The 24,369-nt window shown below is 43.7% G+C and overlaps 1 protein-coding gene across 2 annotated transcripts in view; it reads left to right on the plus strand.

Moving 5' to 3' along the window:
* LOC132896423 (serine/threonine-protein kinase Nek5) overlaps window positions 1–24,369 on the plus strand; it is a 186,335-nt gene that overhangs the window by 139,771 nt on the left and 22,195 nt on the right. For both annotated transcript variants that reach the window (XM_060937239.1, XM_060937240.1), the window contains exons 19-21: window positions 1,483–1,711; window positions 1,943–2,074; window positions 17,083–17,242. In XM_060937239.1, the coding sequence (XP_060793222.1) occupies window positions 1,483–1,711; window positions 1,943–2,074; window positions 17,083–17,242 (521 nt within the window). The remainder of the gene's footprint in view (window positions 1–1,482; window positions 1,712–1,942; window positions 2,075–17,082; window positions 17,243–24,369) is intronic.

The raw sequence follows: 24,369 nt of genomic DNA on the forward strand, positions 1-24,369 counted from the left end.
CATGGCTCATAATAAAACATCAATAGCCTATACTGCGCACATTATTTGAAGGGCATACGAATGAGCGCTCAGAGGTTGCAACGGTGACAGGAAGAGTCAGAAATAAAAGGAGGGCGGTGCAAACCTCACTGAATGCACTGTGTTTACCAATTTCAACACTCCGGGGTGCAACTGTGTTATTTTGTACATTAAGTCCTTCAAACGAACATGTAACTCAGAAACAAAAAACATTAGGCGACATACTGTACATGACTCATAATAAAACATCAATAGCCTACTGCGCGCATTATTTGAAGGGCATACGACGAGCCTTGCGCTCCGCGAACTCGTCCACGATGCTCTGTATGTCACTGATTCAGTGAGCTTTTAAGCGGTAGTCTCACGACCCGAATAGTAAACAATAAACATGGAGGACATGGAGTCGTTAGTGTTGCTGGTCTTGGTGCTGTGGCTTGTTGTCACCGACAACGCCAACAGATACTGGCAAGAGCGTATAGATGAGGCGAGGCGCATAAGGCTTCAGAAATTCTCGTAATTCGTAATTATTCTTCTTCCGGGTTTACGGTGTTTACAGATCCCAGCGCGCTCGCGGGGCGTGTGTGGGCATGTGAGGACACTCCTCCTCACCAATCAGTGCACAGGGGAGTGTCTGCTCACGCCCCCAACCTCACTCGGCACGGTTTGGCTTGCTTCAGCCCCACTCCAAAACGGTGCGAGTTTTAGGGGCTAAGCAGGGCTGAAACGAGCTGAGTCGTGCTGGTTTTTGGTAGTCGAAACGCGAGCCGTTTCGGGCTGAAGTGAGCTGAAGCGAGCTGAAGCGAGCTGAAGCGAGCTGAAAAAGGGTAGTGGAAAAGGGCCATAAAGTAATGGTCAAAGTTGACTTGGTGAAAAAAAAATTTACATACACTAAGGTTTTGTGATAAAATGCTGTTTATTTTTTTTCTCAAGGCTGCTGAGATATATTGTTAACAGTGTTGGCACTTCTGAAATTATTAATAGCCCTTAAGGATATTTAAAATAAATTTAAACTAGTTTTCCCTCAGCCTTCATTTTTGGCTTTGACGAGTTCCTGTTTACCTGGCAGAAAGCACCTGATACCCCACTATAAAATAGTTGGTGAACAGCAATTTTCAGGTCTTGCTACAGATTTGGATTGAGGTTCAGGCTTTGAGCATTGGACGATGAGCCTCCGTCCCAGTCTCAAGTCTGCTGGTGACTGGAAAATGTTTTTCTTCTGCATTTTGTTCCTTTCATCTTATCCACAATCCTGACCATTTTCCTAGTACACCCTGATGAACAGCATCTTCAGTGATACTGGCAGCAACATGCTTCAAGTCTATAGGGAAACTTTAAGCAGTCTTTTACTGAACTTATTAATAAACTGTTTCCTTTTGTTTACAAAGGTTGATTTAGATGTGTTAAACCATTTTTGATATAATATAATACTTCACTTAGAAATGTGTGTATGTGGCTGCTTGTCAGGAGGATCCTCTGAATCAAACACTGAAATTCGATGCAGAGCTCAAATTCTGGAGAGCTGCAGATGCGATTGAAATCAAACCTGAAGAAAGAGTTGAGAAAGAAAGGAGTGAAAAAGGAGAGGAGCATGTGAAAAGAGCGATTTGGCGACATGAAGCACCTCAAACTCTTCTGAATGCTCTGGCAAACATGGAGGTCTCATCCACCTGCTCTATATATTCATCTACACAGGGTACGTGGGAAATGAATAACATGCACACAGAAAACTGAATAAACAGTGAGTATGTAAAATCATAGAGCAGTTGGATGCATTTTTGGGAGAGGATTAACCACACTTGTTTGAAAACATGCACTTACAGAAATCCTTGACTGGTTCATGTTGCTGAAATATAGTCATATATATTTTATATATATATATATAATATATATATATATTTTTTTTTTTTTTTTTTTTTTACTGTAGCCAGAGGTACCGATCAGGAAGAGAAAAAGCAAAGTCCAGAAGAGCGGAGAAAATGGACAGACTGCCCTCCTAATACACTCCTTAATGCTCTGGCTAAGGCACAACTCACCTACTCTACATTGGGTAACATGGGCAAGTATACAGTTCAATTTGATGAATGTAAACATTTTTCTTTGTGACAGTACTATACAAGTTTATTCTAGATTCTATATATACATATTCTATACTGTTATAGGAAATTTGTCAACAATGGGTTGATGTGATGTGGGCTGACAGGAAGTTGAGTTACTGTTACCATCATGAAGTTGATTATTTTCCTCTGACAAGGATGCCTGAATTGTTTTATTCCTTTTATACCACAGCAATTTGTCAGTGATTACAAATTTTATTTATTAAAAGATAATACACTCATATCCATTTATATCATTTTTTTATCCATTTATAGTTACATTTAATGTTGTGGAATGTCAGTGAAGCAAGTTAGTTCTTTTTATCACTTAAGTTGTTTGCAATAAATTTTAATGCCATTTTCTTGTGTTAATAAGAAAATTGTTGCATTATCTCAGCAAAGCTAGGTTTCTCCTGATGATGAGTTAATTTTTCTCATTATCCCAAGATAACAAAGCTTGTTATCTTATGACAATAAGACCCTTTATGGGTTGTCACAGTGGATCATGTGAAATATGCCAGAGGCCTGGGAGCATGATCTACATATTTAATTAAGCATAGGTTTTTACACTGGATGCCCTTCCTTACGCAACCCTCCCCAATCTATCCAGGCATGGGACAAACACAAAGTACCATATGCGCTGGCTTGTGCAACCCCAGTGGCTGGGTATTTTACCTAATCTGCATGTCTTTAAACTGTGGGAGGAACCCCATGCAGACACGTGGAGAATATGCAAACTTCACACAGAAAGGCCCCTGTCAGCAGTGAGGTTTGAACCCAGAATCTTCTTGCTGTGAAGCGACAGTAATAACCACGGCACCACCTCATTTTGAATTAATTTTTAATCATTCTTTAAATAATAAGTCATTTTTACTTGTAGATATTTATGTAATTTTATTGCTATTTTTTAATTTTTCATTCATTCAGTATTGACAAACCAAATGAATGTGAAATTATGTGTGATGCCTGTAGATGTCCGAGGCAGCACACACGCCACAATGGTCGGAGAGGCACGGATAACCTGCTGAACCCCATTCATGGTTGGGGATTACAATTATAACCCATGAATGAGGAATTCCCAGGAAGCACAGGTCATAAGTTTGTGTTGATTAAGTTCCTGCCCTTTGTACACTCTGCCAGGTGCTACTACGTTTATTAAATAAATAAATAAATAAATGAATGAATGAATGAATGAAAATACATCAATAACTAGGCTATATACTAGTGCATCTAAAAAAATTAGAATACCATGAAAAAGTTCCTTTTTTTTCATAATTTAATTCAGAAAGGTAAACTTTCATATATTCTATATTCATTACATGTAAAGTGAAATATTTAAAGCCTTTTTTGTTTTAATTTTGATGATTATGGCTATAGCTCATGAATCCAGTATCTCAAATTATTAGAATATTCCCTAAGATCAATCAAAAAAAAGATTTACAATACAGAAATGTCCAACTTCTGAAAAGTATATTCATTTATACACTCTACTTGGTTGGGGCTCCATTACCATGAATTACTGTATCAATGCGGTGTGGCATGGAGGTGATCAGTCTGTGGCACTGCTGAGGTGTTATTGAAGCCCAAGTTGCTTTGATAGTGGCCTTCAGTGTATCTGTATTTTTGGGTCGGGTGTTTCTCATCTTCCTCTTGACAATACCCCATAGATTCTCTATGGGGTTCAGGTCAGGCAAGTTGGCTGGCCAATCAAACACAGTAATATCATGGTCAGCAAACCATTTGGTAGTAGTTTTGGCACTGTGGGTAGGTGCTAAGTCCTGCTGGAAAAGGAAATCAGCATCTCCAAAAAGCTCGTCAGCAGATGGAAGCATGAAGTGCTCTAAAATCTCCTGGTAGATGGCTGTGTTGACTTTGGACTTGATAAAATACAATGGACCAACACCAGCAGATGACATGGCACCCCAAATCATCACAGACTGTGGAAACTTCACACTGGGCTTCAAACACCTTGGATTCTGTGCCTCTCCACTCTTCCTCCAGACTCTAGAACCGTGATTTCCAAATTAAATGCAAAATGTACTTTCATCTGAAAAGAGGACTTTGGACCACTGAGCAACAGTCCATTTCTTTCTCTCCTTAGCCCAGATAAGACACTTCTGACATTGTCTCTGGCTCAGGAGTAGCTTGATATTAGGAATGCGAAAGTTGTATCCCCTTTCTTGAAGATGTCTATTTGTGATGGGTCTTGATACACTGACACCAGCCTCAGTCCACTCCTTGTGAAGCTCTCCCAAGTTCTTGAATCAACTTTTCTTGACAATCCTCTCAAGACAGCGGCCATCCCTGTTGCTTGTGCACCTTTTCCAGCCACCCTTTTCAGCAATGACCTTTTGTGGCTTACCCTCCTTGTGGAGGGCATCAGTGATCATCTTCTGGACAACAGTCAAGTCAGCAGTCTTCCCCATGATTGTGGTTGTGTGTACTGAACTAGAATGAGAGATACACTGTGTTCATACTGTTTTACTCAAACTCGAAATGAAATATTCTAATATTTTGAGATGGGTTTTTTTTATGTTTTTGTACTGTATGCCATACTGATTAAAATTAAAATAGAAAAATGCTTGAAACATTTTAGTTTATGTGTAATGAGTCTATAATATATAACATTTTCACTTTCTTAAATAACTGATGGAAAATATTGAACTTTTTCACAATATTCTAATTTTTTGAGATGCGACAGACAGACAGACAGACAGACAGACAGACAGACAGACAGATAGATAGATAGATAGATAGATAGATAGATAGATAGATAGATAGATAGATAGATAGATAGATTGATTGATTGATTGATTGATATTTCCCACTCACTCCTTCCTTCAGGTGGTCCTTTTTCCCCCTTCAAGTTCAGGTCTGCTACCAGAGGCCTGTGCAGTATCTTAGCTGTTCCTAGAACTGCACTTTTCTGGATATACACACACACAGTATTGTGCAAAATTAGGAAGCAAGTTTGACAGTAGGCAGCATAAGGGTGTAGTGGTTAGCACTGTCGTTTCCTCTGAGTGCTCTGGTTTCCCCCACAGTCCAAAGACATGCAGGTTAGGTTAATTGCTGGCTGTGAATTGTTGTTTAAATTTTTGTTCATCTGTGATGATTTGGCGACTTGTCTAGGGTGTCCCCCCTTTCGCCCATAGTCAGCTGGGATAGGCTCCAGCTTGCCAATGACCCTGCACAGGATAAGCAGTTATGGATAATGGATGGATGGAAGTTTGACAAAGTGTCCAGAAGAACTTTGGCTGGTTGTGCAGGATGCTCAGTAAAACCTAGAGCTCATTTCCTGATAAAACTACATTCATTGTACCTGAGACTGCTATTTTTTTTTTATGTCAAAACATTTCATTTTTTTTAAAGCCATTTTTGGTCAACAGCATTTCTTGAGATGTGCCTAAGACTTTTGTATAGTACTGTGTGTGTGTGTATATATATATATATATATATATATATATATATATATATATATATATATATATACACATCCACCATCCATTACGGTATCTGTAGCCACTTATTCTGTTCTACAGGGTCACAGGCAAGCTGGAGCCTATCCCAGCTGACTATGGGCAAGAGGCAGGGTACACCCTGGACAAGTCGCCAGGTCATTGCAGGGCTGACACAGAGACAAACAACCATTCACACTCTCATTCACACCTACAGTCAATTTTGAGCCACCAATTAACCTAACCTACATATTAAAAAAATGCAGACATAAAAGGATAGGTGGATGTGCTGCATAGACTTGGGCAATAATAATCTCACAGTTGTGGGGTTAATGACCTTAGAAATAGGAAAGGGACCAACAAACCTGGGAGCCAGCTTATGGGAGGGGACCTTGAAGGGGAGATTGGCCTTGGGCAACATGATTCTTTGTCCTGGGTGGTAAACAGGAGCCAGCCTGTGATGTTGATCTGCCATCCTCTTGTATGCATGATTGGAATGTAACAGGTGACCTCTGGCACATGCACAAACTCTGCGACAGCATCAGATAAAGGCTTGGACCAAACGGACCAATGCCTCCTCCTCCTCCTGTCAGAGAAAAAGAGGGGGCTGGTAACTGAGGCAACACTGGAAAGGGGTCAGCCTAGTGGATGATGAGGGAAGGCTGTTGTGGGTATATTCCATCCAAGGAAGCGCCTGGCTCCAGGAGGAAGACTCACTGGATGTTAGGCATAGTAGGGCAACCTCTACAACTCGAAGGCAGTGGACTTGAGTGGTAGGTGATAGCGGTTCTTAACAGTAATAGCATTTAGTCCCTGATAGTCAGTGCAGGGCCTGTGGGATTTACCTTTCTTTTCTACAAAAAAGAACCCCGTTCCTGCCAGGGAGGAGTCTGAGCAGAAGATAGCCAGGAAGCAAGGCAACAGCTCCTCTAAGAGATGATGGTCCCTTTCCTCCAGTTAATGTGGGGGTTGTGGAGGTGTAACCAGGTACGGTAAGGCCAAGCACAATAAGCTCAAGGGAGTCATCCATGGCATAGAACAAAATCCTTTTGACATAATTACCTGAAACTGGGTATGGGAAATGGGACTGAGTTCAGACCCGTTCAGAGCTTTGGTCACAAGGGGACAATCTAACTCCCACAAGGGTATGCCCAGTTCCTCGGCTCAGGAAGTCATGATAAAGCTCTGATCAGCACCAGAGTCAGTGAGGGCTTGGACAGATTGGATTTTATTCTGAAATGTAATCTCGACAGTCAACGCTGATCTAGCAGCAGGGGAAGTATTGTAGAGACACCCACCCATATCCCTGCATTTACTGGTGGGAAGACCCTTTTACCGGGCAGTGGGAGATGAAATGTCCAGACTATCCACAGTAAAAACAGGAACTATTTTCTTAAAGGTGTATTCTTTCCTCTGGGGTTACCCAGGTCCTGCCTAATTGCATGGGCTCCAATTCATTGGGGGTGGCAGCCTCCGATGGAGGGCTGATGGTCCTGGGTTCGACCCTTTGACTCCATCTCTGATCCCTTCTCTGATTACGCAGCTGTAAGAAAGCGCCCACCCAACCAGCCACCCAGGCTATCAGGAAGGTCATGAGGTGCAATCTCATCCAAGATGGCATAGTTTAGGCTATGAAAGAAGGCATCATGTAAGGCACTCATGTTCCAGTTGACTGCTGTGGCAAGGGTCCAGAATTCGATGGCGTAATCGTTAACTGAATGAGCACCTTGCTTCAGCCCCATCAGCTGTCTCTCTGCCTCCCTGCCCTTGGGAGAATGGTCAAAAATCTTTTGCATCTCCTCCGTGAACTCCCTGATACTCGAACAGCAGGGCGCTCTGGCATACCAAACAGCTGTTCCATGCTCTCGCGCCTTTTTTGTTAAAAGTGTGATGACATAAGCTTCAAGATTCAAAGATTTTTGTCAATTCACTATACAGTGCCTTGAAAAAGTATTCATACCCCTTGAACTTTTTCACATTTTTCCACCTTACAACCACAAACTTAAAAGTTTTTTATTGAGATTTTATGTGATAGACCAACACAGAGTAGCACATAATTGTGAAGTGAAACGAAAATGATAAATGGTCTTCAAAATTTTAAACAAATAAAAATCTTAAAAATGTGATATGCATTAGTATTCAGCCCCCTGCATCAATACTTTGTAGAGCCACCTTTTGCTGCAATTACAGCTGCAAGTCTTTTGTGGTATGTCTGTACCAGCTTTGCACATCTAGACACTGAAATTTTTGCCCATTCTTCTTTGCAAAATAGCTCAAGCTCAGCCAGATTGGATGGAGAGCGTCTGTGAACAGCAATTTTCAAGTCTTGCCACAGTTGCTCAATGGGATTTAGGTCTGGACTTTGACTGGGCCATTCTAACGCATGAATATTCTTTGATCTAAACCATTCCATTGTAGCTCTGGCTGTATGTTTAGGGTCATTGTATTGCTGGAAGGTGAATCTCCTTCCCAGTCTCAAGTCTTTTGCAGCCTCCAACAGGTTTTCTTCCAGGATTGCCCTGTATTTAGCTCCATCCATCTTCCCATCAACTCTGACCAGCTTCCCTGTCCCTGCTGAAGAAAAGCATCCCCATAGCATGATGCTGCCACCACCATGTTTCACAGTGGGGATGGTGTGTGCAGGGTGATGAGCAATGTTAGTTTTCTGCCACACAGCGCTTTGCATTTAGGCCAAAAAGTTCAACTTTGGTCTCATCTGACCAAAGCACCTTCTTCCATATGTTTGCTGTGTCCCCTACATGGCTTCTGGCAAACTGCAAACGGGACTTCTTTTGCCTGTCTTTCAACAATGGCTTTTTTCTTGCCACTCTTCCAAAAAGGCCAGATTTGTGGAGTGTACAACTTAATAGTTGTCCTGTGCACAGATTCTCCCACCTGAGCTGTGGATTTCTGCAGCTCCTCCCGAGTGATCATGGGCCTCTTGTCTGCTTCTCTGACCAGTGCTCTCCTTGCTCACTCTGTCAGTTTAGGTGGACAGCCATGTCTTGGTAGGTTTGCAGTTGTGCCATACTTTTTCCATTTTTGAATGATGGATTGAACAGTGCTTCTTGAGATGTTCAGAGCTTGGGATAATTTTTTATAACCTAACCCTGCTTTAAACTTCTCCAGAACTTTATTCCTGACCTGTCTGGTGAGTTCTTTGATCTTCATGATGCTGTTTGTTCTTCAGTGTTCTCTAACAAACCACTGAGGCCTTCACAGAACAAGTGTATTTATGCTGAGAGTAAAATACACACTAGGACTCTATTAACTAATTAGATGACTTGTGAAGGCAATTGATTGCACTGGATTGTATTTAGAGGTATCAGAGTACAGGGGGCTGAATACTAATGCACACCACATTTTTCAGATTTTTATTTGTTTAAAATTTTGAAGACCATTTATCATTTTCGTTTCACTTCACAATTATGTGCTACTCTGTGTTGGTCTATTACATAAAATCTCAATAAAAAACTTTTAAGTTCATGGTTGTAAGGTGGAAAAATGTGAAAAAGTTCAAGGGGTATGAATACTTTTTCAAGGCACTGTATATCCAGGACATATAGGAGAAACGAAATGCCGTTTCTCTCTCACTTTACTTGTAAAATAAGATTTAAAAAAAAAAAAAAAAAAAATATATATATATATATATATATATATATATATATATATATATATATACCCCACACAGCAGTAATGCAGATACAGTACAATAACCGTAATGGAGAAGATGCTTAGAAGAGTAGCTTATGAGGTGTACATGAACAGTAGTGCAAATGACCAATAGCAGCAGATACAACAGTAATGCAAATGATTGTGGTGTGATGTGCAAATGGATGAGATAGAGTTCTTGTGTAAATGAATGTGTTACAGACCAGGGGCAGGGAGTAGGTAGTGGACAGAGTTCAGCATCCTGACAGCCTGGTGGATGAAGCTGTTCAGCAGTCTTGTGGAGCAGACCTGGAGGCTCCGGTATCTTTTCCCTGAGGGCAGGAGGCTGAAGAGTGAGTGTGAAGGGTGGGAGGCGTCACCAGTGACGCTTATGGCTCTGCAGGTGACATGGGAGTGATAGATGTCCATAAGGGAGGTCTGAGGGGTACCAATGATCTTGCTGGCCATGTTCACTATCCATTGCAGAGTCTTCCGGCAGGAGGCATTGCAGCCTCTGTACCACACAGTGATGCAGCCAGTGAGGACACTCTCAATAGTGCCCCTGTAGAATGAGTACTTGATGGGGGGTGGGACTCATGCACTCCTCAGTTTGAGGAGGAAGTAGAGGCGAGTTTGAGCCTTCTTGGCCAGCAATGTGGTGTTGTTGGACCAGGAGAGGTCCTCAGCGATGTGCACCCCTAGGAATTTGATGCTGCTCACCCTCTCCACTGCAGCACCGTCGATCGTCAGAGGGGGATGCTGTGACTGACCTCTTCTGAAGTTGACCACAATCTTTTTGGTCTTCCTCATGTTCAGGATGAGATTGTTGTCTTTGCTCCACTGGACCAGTTGGCTCACCTCATTCCTGTAGTTGGCTTCATTGTTGTTAGTGATGAGGCCCACCATAGTCATGTTGTCCGCAAACTTGATGATGTGGTTTGTGCTGTAGATTGGTACACAGTCATGGGTCAGCAGGGTGAAGAGCAGCAGGCTGAGCACACACGCTTGTAGGGTCCCTGTGCTCAGCATGATGGTCCTGGAGGTGTTACTGCCGACCCGCACATTCTGTGGCCTCCCTGTAAGAAAGTCCAGCACCCAGTTACAAAGAGAGGTGTTGAGCCCCAAATGTCTGAGTTTTTGTATTAGCTGCTGGGGAATGATTGTGTTGAATACTGAACTGTAATCCAAGAACAGCATTCACACATAGGTGTTCTTTGAGTCCAGGTGAGTGAGGGCCGGGTGTAGAGCAGCGGAGATAGTATCCTCTGTGGACCTGTTTGACCTATATGCAAACTGGAACGAGTCATGAGAGGGAGGGAGGATGGACTTGATGTTCTGCATGACCAGCTGCTCAAAGCACTTCATGATGATAGAAGTCAGTGCTATGGGCCAATAGTCATTATAGCTGGATGGGAGGGGCTTCCTTGGCACTGGTATTATGGTTGTGGCTTTGAAACATGTGGGGACAACAGCTTGGTTCAAGGGAGATGTTAAAAATGTCAGTGAGGACATCCTTAAGCTCCATGGCACAGTCCTTCAAAACATGACCAGGTATGTTGTCTGGTCCAGCTGCCTTATGTGGGTTGATCCTGGAGAGGGTCCTCTCCACACTGGCTGGAGCCAGACATACAGTCTGCTCGTCCAGAGGAGGAGTAGTCTTCTGTACTGGTGTGTTGTTTTGTGTTTCAAAGTTTCCAAAGAAGTCATTGAGGCAGTTTAGCAATGTGATGTCACTCTCACAGGTCCATGGTGGGGGGTTGTAGTTTGTGAGGGCTTGAATGCCATACCAGAGAGACTGTGCACTCTGGTGTTGCTGAAGTGTCTAGATATTTTCCTGTTGTACTGACATTTTGCCTCCCTGATGCCACGGGACAGGTGGGCTCTGGCTGTTGCTAGTCCTGCAGTGTCACCAGCCCTAAAGGCTGTGTCCCAAGCCCGCAGGAGCCTGTGAACCTCTCCTGTCAGCCAAGGCTTCTGGTTAGCAGGAACAGTGATGGTTTTGCAGTGAGTGACATCATGATTGCATTTTGTGATATATGCTATGACGACCTTGGTGTATTCCTCTACGTCTATGTGGTCATGGTAAGTGGTTGCTTCTTTGAAAATGTCTCAGTGTGTAGTGCTAAAACAGTCCTTCAAAGCATAGGAGGCCCCCTCTGGCCACACATGTACCCGCTTTTGTGTTGGTCTGATGGCCCTCACTCTGGGTCTGTATGCAGGTCTCAGCATGATGGTGATGTGATCAGAGAGACCCAGGTGGGGGAAGGGGGAGGCCTTGTAAGCTCCTTTGTGGGTTGTGTACACCAAGTCCAGTAAGTTGTCACCTCTTGTTGGAAAATCCACACGTTGATGTAGTTTGGGCAGTAAAATCTTTAAATCTGCATAACTGAAGTCTCCTGCTGTGATGAGGAATCTGTCTGGGTGCGCTGTCTGTTGTTCACTGATGGCCTGGTAAAGTTCATTGGGTGCCTCACTTCTAGTGTTGGTATTAGCTGTGGGAGGGATGTAAACAGCAACAAGCAGAATCAGTGTAAACTCCCTTGGTAGGTAGAAGGGTCTGCACTTGATGATGATAAACTCTGCCAGCAGAGAACATTTGTGCACAACAGTAGCATTCCGGCACCAAGCGTCACTGATGTAAACGCACACTCCCCTGCCACGAGTCTTGCCTCCTTCTGTAAAGGCTCGGTCGGCGCGGTAGCATGTTAGCCCAGCTAGCTGGATAGCAGAGTCTGGGATGTTGTCGTTAAGCCAGGATTCTGTAAAAATGAAACAACAGTCCCCCACATCACATAGCACAGATCTCATGAGTTCTATGTTATCTATTTTGTTGTCTAGTGAGCATACATTGGCCAGAATGAGGGATAGTATCGCGGGTCTGTGTGGGCTAGCAGCTAGCCTAGCCCGGATGCCGCCGCGCTTGCCATGCTTCTGTTTCCTCTCACACTGCTTCTGGTGCCTCCTCTCTGGGTGAGACACAGCAGTTGTGTCAGGTGATGTAGTAGTCCAGTGGAGAAGACCTAGGCCTCGAAGTTCCTCTACGACTTCCTGGTCCAAGACGAGATGTTTGGTCATGTTTCCTCTAGCCAGAAGGCAGTGGTAATGATATCTTGTGATATCATCTAGAACACACACTTTTAGACACTAAAAGTGGAGAGAGAGGGGCCACTATGTCTGCTCACACCGCCATCTTGAAGATACAGTGGTAGGCAAAAGTTTGGGCACCCCTGGTCAAAATTGCTGTTACTGTGAACAGCTAAGCAAGTTGAAGATGAAATGATCTCCAAAAGGCATAAAGTTAAAGATGACTCATTCCCTTAATGTTTTAAGCAAAAACAATTTTTTTATTTTCATCTTTTACATTTTCTAAATGACAAATAAGGAAAAGGTCCCGAAGCAAAAGTTTGGGCACCCTGCATGGTTAGTACCTAGTAACACCCCCTTTGGCAAGTATCACAGCTTGTAAACACTTTTTGTAGCCAGCTAATCTTTCAGTTCTTTCCTGGGGGATTTTTGCGCATTCGTCCTTGCAAAAGGTTTCCAGTTCTACAAGTTTCTTGGGCTGTCTTGCATGCACTACTCTTTTGAGATTTATCCACAGATTTTCAATGATGTTTAGGTCAGGGGACTGTGAGGGCCATGGCAAAACCTTCAGCTTGTGGCTCTTGAGGTATTCCATTATAGATTTTGAGGTGTGTTTTGGATCATCATCTTATTGTAGGACCCATCCTCTTTTTAACTTCAACTTTTTTACAGATGGTGTGATGTTTGCTTCCAGAATTTGCTGGTATTTATTCAAATCCATGCTTCCCTCGACCAATGAAATGTGCCCTGTGCCACTGGCTGCAACACAACCCCAAAGCATGATCAATCCAAACCCATGCTTCAGAGTTGGAAAGGTGTTCTTTTCCTGGAATTTGGCACCCTTTTTTCTCCAAACATACCTTTGCACATTGTGGCCAAAAAGTTCTATTTTGATTTCATTAGTCCACAGGACTTGTTTCCAAAATGCATCAGGCTTATTTAGATGTTCATTTGCAAACTTCAGACACTGAATTTTGTGGCTAGGATGCAGGAAAGGTTTTCTTCTGATGACTCTCCCATGAAGGTCATCTTTGTTCAGGTGTCGCTGCATAGAACAGTGCACTACTACTCCAGGGTCTGCTAAATCTTTCTGAAGGTCTTTTACAGTCAAACAGGGGTTTTTATTTGCCTTTCTAGCAATCCAGTGGGCAGTTCTTTCAGAAAGTTTTCTTCATCTTCCAGATCTCACCTTGATCTCCACTGTTTCTGTTAACTGCCATTTTTTTAATAACATTACAATCTGAGGAAACAGCTACATGAAAACACTTTGCTATGTTCTTGTAGCCTTCTCCTGCTTTGTAAGCATCAATTATTTTATTATTCAGAATATGAGGGAGTTGCTTAGAGGAGCCCATGGCTGTTGATTTTAGGGACAAGTTTGAGGAGTCAGAGAATTTATACAGCTTTGAAATCTGCATCATCTGACCTTTCCTAATGAAGAATTTGAACAAGCCATAGTTCAATAAGCTATTAAGGTCTGGAACCTTGGTAAAAGTTACCTGAGAACTCAAATGTATTGGGGTGCCCAAACTTTCGCATGGTGTTCCTTTTCTTTTTTCACTTTCCAATTGTACAAAACAAAAATAATATGCAAATCTTGCAGAAAACGCTGAAAAGAAATGTGTCATCTTTACCTTTATGCCTTTTGGTGATCAGTTCATCTGCTGCTCACTTAAGTATTCACAGTAACAGACATTTTTAGTAAGGGTGCCAAAACTTTTGCATGCCACTGTATAAGCTACACACAAGATCTCAGAAGGGAAGGCAGATGCCTGAAGTTCTGGGGGAAGCCATGGCCTAATGATAAGAGAAGCAGTTTTGGGACCAAAAAGTCACTGGTTTGATTCCCTGGACCAGCAGGAATGGTTGAAGTGCCCTTGAGCAAGGCACTTAACCCCCAGCTGCTCTCCAGGTTGCTCTGGGTCTATTGTATGTTGCTCTGGATAAGAGTGTCTGCTAAATGCCATTAATGTTCCCTAGCTAAGGAGCACTGTGAGAGGAATGAACGGGGTGCACTATGATATGGCTGTGGAGCAGGGAGATGAGGCTCACGGGGGGTTAGGCCAGAGCAGCCGGTTGACTTGTTGGTGCCATTGCTGGTCAGCCTGTGATCAAAGCCTGAAGGCTCTCCATCTGTGAGGAGAGTCATTGTAGGGTGTCGGTGATAGAGGACATGCTCTGGCGAAAAGCTATGATCTCTTGCTGATGAGATTGGAGAACTGAGCCCTGTTTTGCTGTTGCAGTTTTGAGATCGTCATAGTCTACTGGGTCCACAGTGTGGCAGAAAAATTCTGTCATGACCGGGAGGTCACAGGTGCAGATCGGACCCAAAGAGCAACTACAAAAGTCACAGATTAGACCTGATGAGTTGAATGGTGAAGAGCAGAGGCGGGAAGCAGGCACATCAGCACAGTCAAAAGTATCCTGGGTACATCCAAGGACAGCAGAGCGGACACAGTGTAAACAGTCACAGTAATCACAGGAGAAATCCAAGCATAGCTGGCAAAACAATGCCAAAAAAAAGTCCTGAGTCAAAGGAACAGTCAAAAATCCCAAAATTGGCAGGTAAAACTCATAATCCTCAACATAATCCAAGTCAGGAAACCAGAGAAATGCAGCAGAGAAAAAGCAAATATGAGCGTGAACTAGACTTAATGTAATGGCAAGTATTTTTCTGTGTCTTATAATTCTCCTCGTAGTGTTTATATAGAGTGGCTAAAAGCAAATGCATAGCAGGTGTGCTGGCGCAGCATGGGGAGAACGGGGAAAAGGTGGAGTGGAGCGCAAAGGCGCAGGTCAGGATTTGGAAGTTCCAGGCTGGATTGTGACAGGGCAGCTCTCACGGTGATGAAAACCCACTTGGAACAAGTCTGACTTACTGCCAGCCATGTGACCTAAGCTCTCACTCCGGTTATACAGGACCAAAATGGCCCGTAACAATACTCCCAAACACCCTCACAGGACATGGTCATATGCCTTTTCTAAGTCCACAAAACACATGAAGACTGTTTGTGCAAACTCCCATGCACCCTCCAATACTCTTGTGAGGGTAAAGAACTGGTCCAGTGTTTCACAACCAGGATGAAAACTGCATTATTCCTCCTGAATCTGCGGTTTGATGAACAGATGGCCTCTCCTCTCCACCACCCTGCCATAGACCTTCCAGAGAGGCTGAGAAGTGTGATCTCCCTAATCTTGGAAGACACCTTCAGGTCCCCCTTTTTACCACCACCCCAGTCTGCCAATCCAGAGGCATTGTCCCCAGCCTTCATGCAATGTTGAAGAGGTGATTCAAACAAGACAGCCCAACAACATTAATAAACGTAAGGAACTCAAGGTGAATCTCAAGCATGCCTAGGGCCTTGCCACTGAAGTGTTTTTAACCTCAGTGACCTTTTCTCTAGTGATGGGAGAATCCCACTTTGAGTCCTTATACTCTGTTTCCTCTATGGAAAATGTATTGGTAGGATTCAGGAGATCATCAAAGTCTTCCTTCCACTGCCTGATTATTTCCTCAGTTGAGATCAGCATCCCCAGTATATACAGTAGGGGCAAAGCTTTGGTATCTTGAGATAATGCAATAATTCATGCAATAGTTCTCATAAATCTCATTTTCATGAGAAAACAGCATGAAAAAATTATTCCAAGCATAGTCATTCTTGGCTTCCTTAATAAACAGTTATTTCCTCTCTCACTTTAAGTTAATGAGATAACACACACACACACACACACACACACACACACACACACACACACACACACACACACCTTGTAATATTACAGAGCAACCAAACATCTCAAGTCAATGTAATTCAATTTTATTTGTATAGCATTTTTAATCATGGACATTGCCACAAAGCAAATTTACAGAAATATATACATTCTGGACATAAATTTAAAATCTTTAAATTTATCCCTAGAGTTCTTGTACTATAAAGTCCTCAGTTCTGAAGACTTTCTTGTGGTCTAAAATGTAATGTTAAATAACTCTGAGTTGTACCTGCAGAAGCAACAGCACATTAGAGCAAGCACTTTAACGTGAAGAAATCAGGAAAAGTACTTATTTACAGCACTGTTCAGTTAGCAAATGGTTTTACCATCTGTTTTAGTGTTAAGTGAAGCAAAATCCTCTCCAGTCTTGGAGTACAGCAGTAAAAGGTTAATAACCATGCTTCAGGGCCCAACATTGACTCTTTACCAGAATCCATTATCATTACTGGTTGCTCAGAACCACTGAGGTAGCTTTGTAACATGTTCACACATGTTCACTAAACTTACTGATCGTTATAAAGTGCTGACACTGGAGACTCCTTCCATAACTGTTAAATAATCATCTCCTCCGTGAAAACTTCACTATATCAATGATTATCTGTTTTTCACTGTTAAAAAACTGCACAATCTGTTTATTATTATGCTTCAATGATGTTAAGAATCCACTATATACACTACAGTACTAAGTCCCTGTGAATGAACTGTTGCTATTGAAACAATAACGTGATATAATCTAAAAAAAAATTTAAGTCTTCTGAAACTATACGTTTACTCAGCTTTTCTTTGCCTGGTGTTAGGTTTTGTCTAAATATATAAAACATTTGTAACAAACTCTTAATAATAGAAGAAATCAGAAAAAGGGTAAATAGGTTTTTTGTTTTGTTTTTTTACATTACTATAATTCATTTTACGAATGCACTCCAAGCCTAGAACTGAGCATAGTACCTAGTTTAAGGATCCAACGTTGGTCCTTTGTAGGACTTACATTTTTTTTCTTTGTTTGTCAGAAACAGCCACACCATTTAATGAAAACAACGCAATGGAGGAGGTGAGGGGAAAGACGGTTGGAGATAAAAAAATAGACAATGCTGATGATGAAGGAGAGAACAACTCTGATGTGGAGGTGGATGAGGAGCGTCTGGAGCCCAGATCAGATGATGATGACACGTGAGCCTTGTCAAAATAAACAAAACATGCAAGCAAAGACTTATCAAACTTTCCATTCTGGTCAAAATCATGCAAAATCATGCTTGCTTATTTACTTCAGGAATGTAAGCATGGCTAATTAACAACAAAACTAGGTTATAGCAGTATGGCAGCAGGGACATGGTTGAGTGTTGGCTGTGAATGGCAAGGAGGCAGGTTGAACCTGCACATAACGTGACGAGGTGCATCTGTGTTGAATTACTGGTTTCCAGTTCCTCTGTTCCCACAAGTTAGAGAGGTGTAACACTAGTGCCAAAACCTGGGACTGAGGAAGGAACAGTGCCATGGATTCCGAACCAGTCAGAGAGCTCCTCCAAACACTCTCCAATGATGTCCAGTGCCAGCAGTACACCCTTGTCTTGCTGGCAGTAGACCAGGGCTGGCACTTCCAGGCTCTGCTCGAAGCCCAAACAGAAGACCGGCAGGTGATTTGGAGCTGAATTCAGTCCATGGGTGCACCAGCCATTGTCCCTGCGGCCAGCATGCCCATCCACCTGGTCAAGGTGGGGCCGCAGGATGACCCCGACACCTTCCTCGAACTGTTTGAGCATGTTGCAGAGGTGAGCTCATGGCCAACCTTACAGTGGGTGGCTCGTCTATTATCGCTCCTGTTGGGGGAAGCCCAGCTTGTGGCTCGACAGTTCTAGGCCACCAACATGCTGGACTACCCCCACCTGAAGCAAACCATCCTACAGTGGGTCGGCCATGGCCCAGAAAAGCAGCACCAGCGCTTCCACTCTCTGGCATACAGCGAAGTGGGCTGGCTGTTTGTGTTTGTCCAACAGCTCCAGGACGCCTGCTGATAGTGGCTGCTGGCCGGCAAGTGCAACGTCAAGTCCATCCTCAAGTGAGTGACACTGGAGCAGTTCATCACCCAGCTGCTGAGTGAGACATCAGCATGCATCTGGTGTCACCGAACAACGTCGCCGGAGGAGGCGGTCCAGCTGGCTGAGGATCACCTGATAGTGTTTCTGGAAGCAGGCGCTGCTACAACTTCTCCACCCTCTCTCTCATTTTCATTTTCTCCTTCGTCCCCCCTCTGCTCACCCCTCCCCTACCCCATCCCTGCAGAAATGGGGGCCAATTCCCCCAAAACCTGTTCCCTGCACTCATGTCTGTCCTCGTGTTTCTACTCTCCCTTCTCTTTCTGTGTCTGTGCCATCATTAACCCCCTTTCTCTTTCCACAGGTGAACTCATCCATGCCCACCAGAACCGAGAGTGAGCCTGGGCAGGTCTGTAGGCACGGCGGGAAAGCAGGGAATCAGTGTTTCCACAAGGAGGCAGGGCTACTGATTTGCATCTCTGATGCACCACAAGCTTCCCCTGATTGAATGGGGGCATACATGATAGTTGTAATTATTCAAAGGAGTACAGATCAAGCTTTGGTGGATTCAAAGCCTGATTCAATGCAGGGTACTGTGAAATGCACATTTGGTGAAGGTTAGGTGTGTGCACGATGATATACACCAGGGGTTTTCAAAGTGTGGAAGAGTCAGCCCCCCCCTCGGAGAGCAAATAAACAACCGCGCCCCCCCTTACAATTTTTGTTGTTGCTATACTTAATGTTCCATTCGTATTTTAAAAAAATGGTTGTTGTACACATTTTTTTCTTTTTCACATTTTAAACATCTGTGCTTTTTAAAACATCTTGTTTTACACATTTTAAACATCTCATAGCATTGTTAGCTAGCACCTCTTGGCAGACAACACACTGTGGCAGTGGAGCATCTTCAGATCCAGTCCATGAAAATCCAAACTTTACCGTAAATAATCGTGGTCATACTTCCTTCTTTTTCCAGTCCCCCAGGATTTCGTGGGCCTTTTTTGTGATTGTTGCGGCTAAAATGTCTGATGTTGCGGGGGTTTTCCAAAAAAAATTGCGATGAAAGTTGCGGTGTTTTTTAGGTTTTTGTTGTGATTACATTGCAGGAGGAAGTGAAAGTTGCAAGAAATTGTTGCGATTTTCTCTTTTTGTGATTAAAATTGAGTGATATGTTAAATATTAAGTTATTACTGAAAAACTATTGATTAAAAAAACAAAGACACTGATAAATGGTCCTATAAACAACTTTACCAATATAAAAGATTACCAGGACTACAAAAATGCAGAAAAATAGGCCAAATGCACCTGTTGGTTCTAAAGTTAAAGTGCAGAGAACCTCACAGCACAACATGAAGTTACCTTCAAATATAATATAAATGCCTCAGCTTTCATATAAGAAAAAAACTATTAATACTAGTACTGTGTACAGTCAGTCTCTCCTGAAGACTAAATTAAACAATAATTATAAACTAATTAAATAAATGGCTCAGGCTTCATAGAAGAAAAAAAAACAATTTGAACAGAATCTCACAGTATGATGTTGAAGCTGCCTAAACAATGGAAAATAAAATACCATTTTGGCAAAAATGTTGGCATCCATTAATTTCTTGTATTAAGTAAAAAAAATAAAGTGCACACAGTCCTTCACTGTAAACATAACACACTGCTTCTCTTGAACACACGGAAGTAAGGCGGAAGGTAGTTTGTCGACGTCACCTCAAGACGACGCCAATGATTGGTCAAATTTGCGGGAACGTTGCGGTGATTGGATATAATTGCAACACCGCCCTGAATTCGCGGGGATTGGTTGAATTTGCGCTGAAGTTGCAAATCGCACCATCCTGGAGGCTCCGTTTTTTTTGCTTGGCCCAGACTTTGTCTCCTCACTCACTGTAGCTTTAGGTACTAAAAATCGATCCATTTTGACTCTCACGTTGCGCCCCCCCGAAGAACTCTGGCGCCCCCCACACTTTGAAAAGCCCTGATATACACAAATATCTGCTAATGCCCATCAGTATTCACTTCCGGGGAGAAAAACATAGAGTGGAGGTGGCAGTTAGTCCAAGCCTCACCCACCCTCTGATCCTGGGACCTGATTGGCTGGGGTTTAAAACATTAATGAAACAGATAGCAGGGGGTGGGTCCTGCAGTAGTACGTCATGGGGGAATCCTGCTGCAACGTTAGCTGGGGAGGCGGTCCCAGGGCTGTCCACATCAGCACCGCATCATGATGACACAGAGAGTGGGGAGAGCCCCCCTCCCTCTCAGGGGAATCCCTTAGGGAACCGTGACTAGGTTGCAGGAGGAATTTTACGATGTGTTCTCTCCCTCCCTGGTTGCATTAACCTCATAGAACACTACATTGAGACTCCCCCAGGGGTGGTGGTGCGCAGCCGCCTGTATTGGCTCCCTGGACACAAGAAAAATGTGGTTCGGGACGAACTCCAGGCTGTGCTTTAGATGAGAGTAATTGAGGAGTTGCACAGCGACTGGAGCGGCCCGGTGGTCTTGGTTCCCAAGACTGACAGGTCGGTCTGGTTCTATGTGGACTATAGAAAAGTCAACGTGGTGTCTAAATTTGATGCATATCCAATGCCTCGTGTTGATGAACTGCTCAATTGGTTAGTCACAGCTCACTTTTACTCAACACTGGATTTAGCAATAGGATATTGGCAAATCCCCTTGACTCCATTATCTCGTGACAAAACGGCCTTTTCCACTCCATTTGGCTTACGCCAATTTGTCACCCTTCCTTTCGGGTTGTTTGGGGCTCCAGCAACATTTCAGCATCTTATGGACCGAATTCTCCATCCCCACAATGCGTATGTGGTGGCCTACTTAGACGAAATAACCATTTATAGTCATGATTGGGAGCGGCATTTACAGCATCTTAGGGCAGTTCTGAGGTCGTTGAGCTGTGCTGGGCTCACAGCAAACCTGAAGAAGTGTGTAATTGGATGGGTGGAAGTACGGTATCTGGGCTTCCATTTTGGTCATGGGCAGGTGCGTCCCCAAATTGATAAGACTGCAATGATTGCGGCCTGCCCGAGACCTAAGACCAAAAAGGGGGTGAGGCAGTTCCTGGGGCTGGCTGGCTATTATAGGCGGTTCATACCTAACTTTTCAGACATCACCAGCCCACTAACTGACCTCACTAAAAAGGGGGTGCCAGATCCAGTCTAGTGGACAGAGCCGTGCGAATGGGCTTTTGCTCAGGTAAAGGCGGTTTTGTGTGAGGGCCTGCTGATGCATTCTCCTGACTTTTCTCTCCCTTTTGTTTTACAGACCAATGCATCAGATAGAGGGCTGGGGGCTGTTTTGTCCCAGGTGAAGAAGAAGAAACCTTTATTTGTCACATGCACATTTCAAGCATAGTGAAATTCATCCTCTGCATTTAACCCATCTGAAGCAGTGAACACACACCCAGAGCAGTGGGCAGCCACACTAGAGCACCCAGGGAGCAGTCAGGGGTTAGGTACCTTGCTCAAGGGCACTTCAGCCCAAGGCCGGCTCACATCAACCTAACTGCATGTCTTTGGACTGTGGGGGAAACCAGAGCACCTGGAGGAAACCCATGCAGACACAAGGAGAACATGCAAACTCCACACAGAAAGGCCAGCCGCTGGGTTTGAACCTGGAACCTTCTTGCTGTGAGGCAACTGTGCTAACCACTACACCACCATGCTGCCTGGTGGTGGAGGGAGAGGAGCGTCTGGTGCTGTGCATCAGCCGCAAGCACTCCATGTGAGAGTCAAAGTACAGCACAATAGAAAAGGAGTGTTTGGCCATCAAGTGGGCAGTCCTCACTCTCCAGTACTACCTGCTAGGATGCCTATTCACTCTCTGTTCCGACCATGCCCCGCTCCAGTGGCTCCACCGCATGAAGGATGCCTTCAGCCCTTTAAATTTGAGGTGGTCCACAGGCCGGGGGTACAGATGGTGGTGGCGGATTACCTCTCCTGCCAGGGGGGAGACTCAGCTGCAGGCCAGATGGCTCCCTGGCCTGAGTCGGGCGATGGGGGGATGTGGCAGTAGGGGTGTGGTCAAGTGTCAGCTGTAAACAGCGAGGTGGCAGGTTAAACCAGCAGGCAAGATGTGATGAGGTGCACCTATGTCGAATTACTGGCTGTCTATTAACCTGTGTCTATGTGTGTCTTTCAGACAGCCAGGAACAAGAGAAAGAGTGGTGTCACCCCACGTGTGTGTGTGTGTGTATATGTTTGCGTGTTGTCACTGAAAAGTGAAAAATGAAAAGAGCACACCTGTTCTGAAGCCTGCTTCCAGTTCCTCTGTTCCCACAAGTTAGAGAGATGTTACAAGCAACTATTTGTGAACACTGGTAACTTGGCTAGCAATTAGTTAGCTAGCTAGCTCTCTACCGGTATGTTTTGCCTGGTATCCTAAAATCTCTTGCAAATGTTGCTTGAATGTTGCTCAGTACACTCTAAACAATGTTGTCCAAGTCCTGCCTCATTCTAAGATTAGGTTGGATTACTGTAATGCTTTACTGCCTGAATGTTGAAAGTTGATCAACAAGCTCCAGTTAGTCCAAAATGCAGCAGCAAGAGTCCTTACTAGAACCAGAAGATATGACCACATCACTCCTATTTTATCCACATTGCATTGGCTCCCAAACAAATGTGGCAGATCACAGAATCCAGGGACACATGTCGGCCCAGGGGCATTTTGAGTTATTGACAGAATCAGAAAGTACAGTTTCTAAGCTTTCCAATGATGCCTTCCATGTGGAGATCTGACAATATTTGAAGAATGTGTGGCCTTTTGAAAGTGTATACTTCTTAAAACAGAAAAGGGAGAAAATCGCCCTCAAAGTTTTCCATCTCAGCTACTCTGGGTGTAGGGCGGGCACATAATGGTGCTCATTTGCATGACATTAAGGAAAGCCCTACCCCCTATGAGCTAGCATGATACTACTTTCATGTAGACAAAGATCTCCACGTCAATTTTCCTTCCATGCAAAGTATGCCCAACACAATTATGAAGTACAAAAATAAGTCCTAAAGTATACTTTAACGTTTTGTGGTTGAAAAATTACTCACACCGTAAGAAAGAAAGATAGCACGATGATGACACAACTAACACAACACTAGTTTCATGTAAAGCCTCGGTCACAACCGGCCGTACAGTACGTGCTCCTACAGCCGGTCTACACGCAAAAAACGCAAGAAATACATGGAGAGCGCACATGAAACGCACGAGAGTGCGCGTGAAAAGCACGAGAGCGCACGTGTGAAAAGCACGAGAGCGCGTGTGTGAAAAGCACGAGAGCGCGCGTGTGATGTGCTGATTTTCGAGCCGCAGACCGGCCGCAGAGGTTCTTTGTCATGTCAAACAAACTCTACAGGCGCTGACGTTTTTTTCAGGTTGCAAGACAAACTTACGGCCAACGCGCGTCTTTCTCTGTGAACAAAAAAAAAACGCAGCGATTTGGGAAACGCCAAAAATCACACGGCCAAAAAATCGTACGTCCGGTTGTGACCTAGGCTTAACCAAACCACAACACTCTCCGTTACATGCAAAAATAACCACATAGCCTTAGATTAATAAACTTACCCCATCAGAAAGAGAAACGGCGCCTTGCACACACCACTGCCTCCGATGGAATGTAATCCTAGAACGGTCCGTGTATCATCCGATCATTCAAGTATTCCATTCAATCTGGAAAACGAGGTTGCGTTTTTTTTTGCTAGAAATGGTTATCTCCGATGTAAATACCGAGTGCCTGTTTGCTTCGCGGTGTTTGCTCCTCTGCGCTCTGTTTAGTAACTCATTCCATAGTGAAATTACACGCCTGTATGCAGGTTAAGTAGCCATGCGCTCAGCCCGCATCATACAGCTGATTCGCGGAAAAAAAAATGACTTAAATCTTCATGTGAATGGCCCATATGGTAATTTACCCACACCCCCCAGCAGGCTACAGCCCTGACAAAAACGAGACAATTTGCAACAAAAAATGTATGCTTTTCCAACAAAACAATCTATTATCTGAAATACTGATTGCATTCTTCAAGATCTCAACTTGCACATCATGGAAAAAAACAAAAATCACAAATTTCGAAAAAAATGCTTCTTTTGCGATTATCTCGGATTCGTTTCGGCCGACATGTGTCCCTGGATTCGGTGAGCGGTCACAAATTTCGCATTGATTATAAAATACTACTACTGACCTCTAAAGCACTGAATGGTCTCGTACCACAGTACCTGAGCAAAATTCTGATCTTTTATGACCCACCACACCTCCTT

Source organism: Neoarius graeffei, chromosome 13 (genome assembly GCF_027579695.1).
Source record: "Neoarius graeffei isolate fNeoGra1 chromosome 13, fNeoGra1.pri, whole genome shotgun sequence".
In the NCBI taxonomy this organism is placed as follows: domain Eukaryota; kingdom Metazoa; phylum Chordata; class Actinopteri; order Siluriformes; family Ariidae; genus Neoarius; species Neoarius graeffei.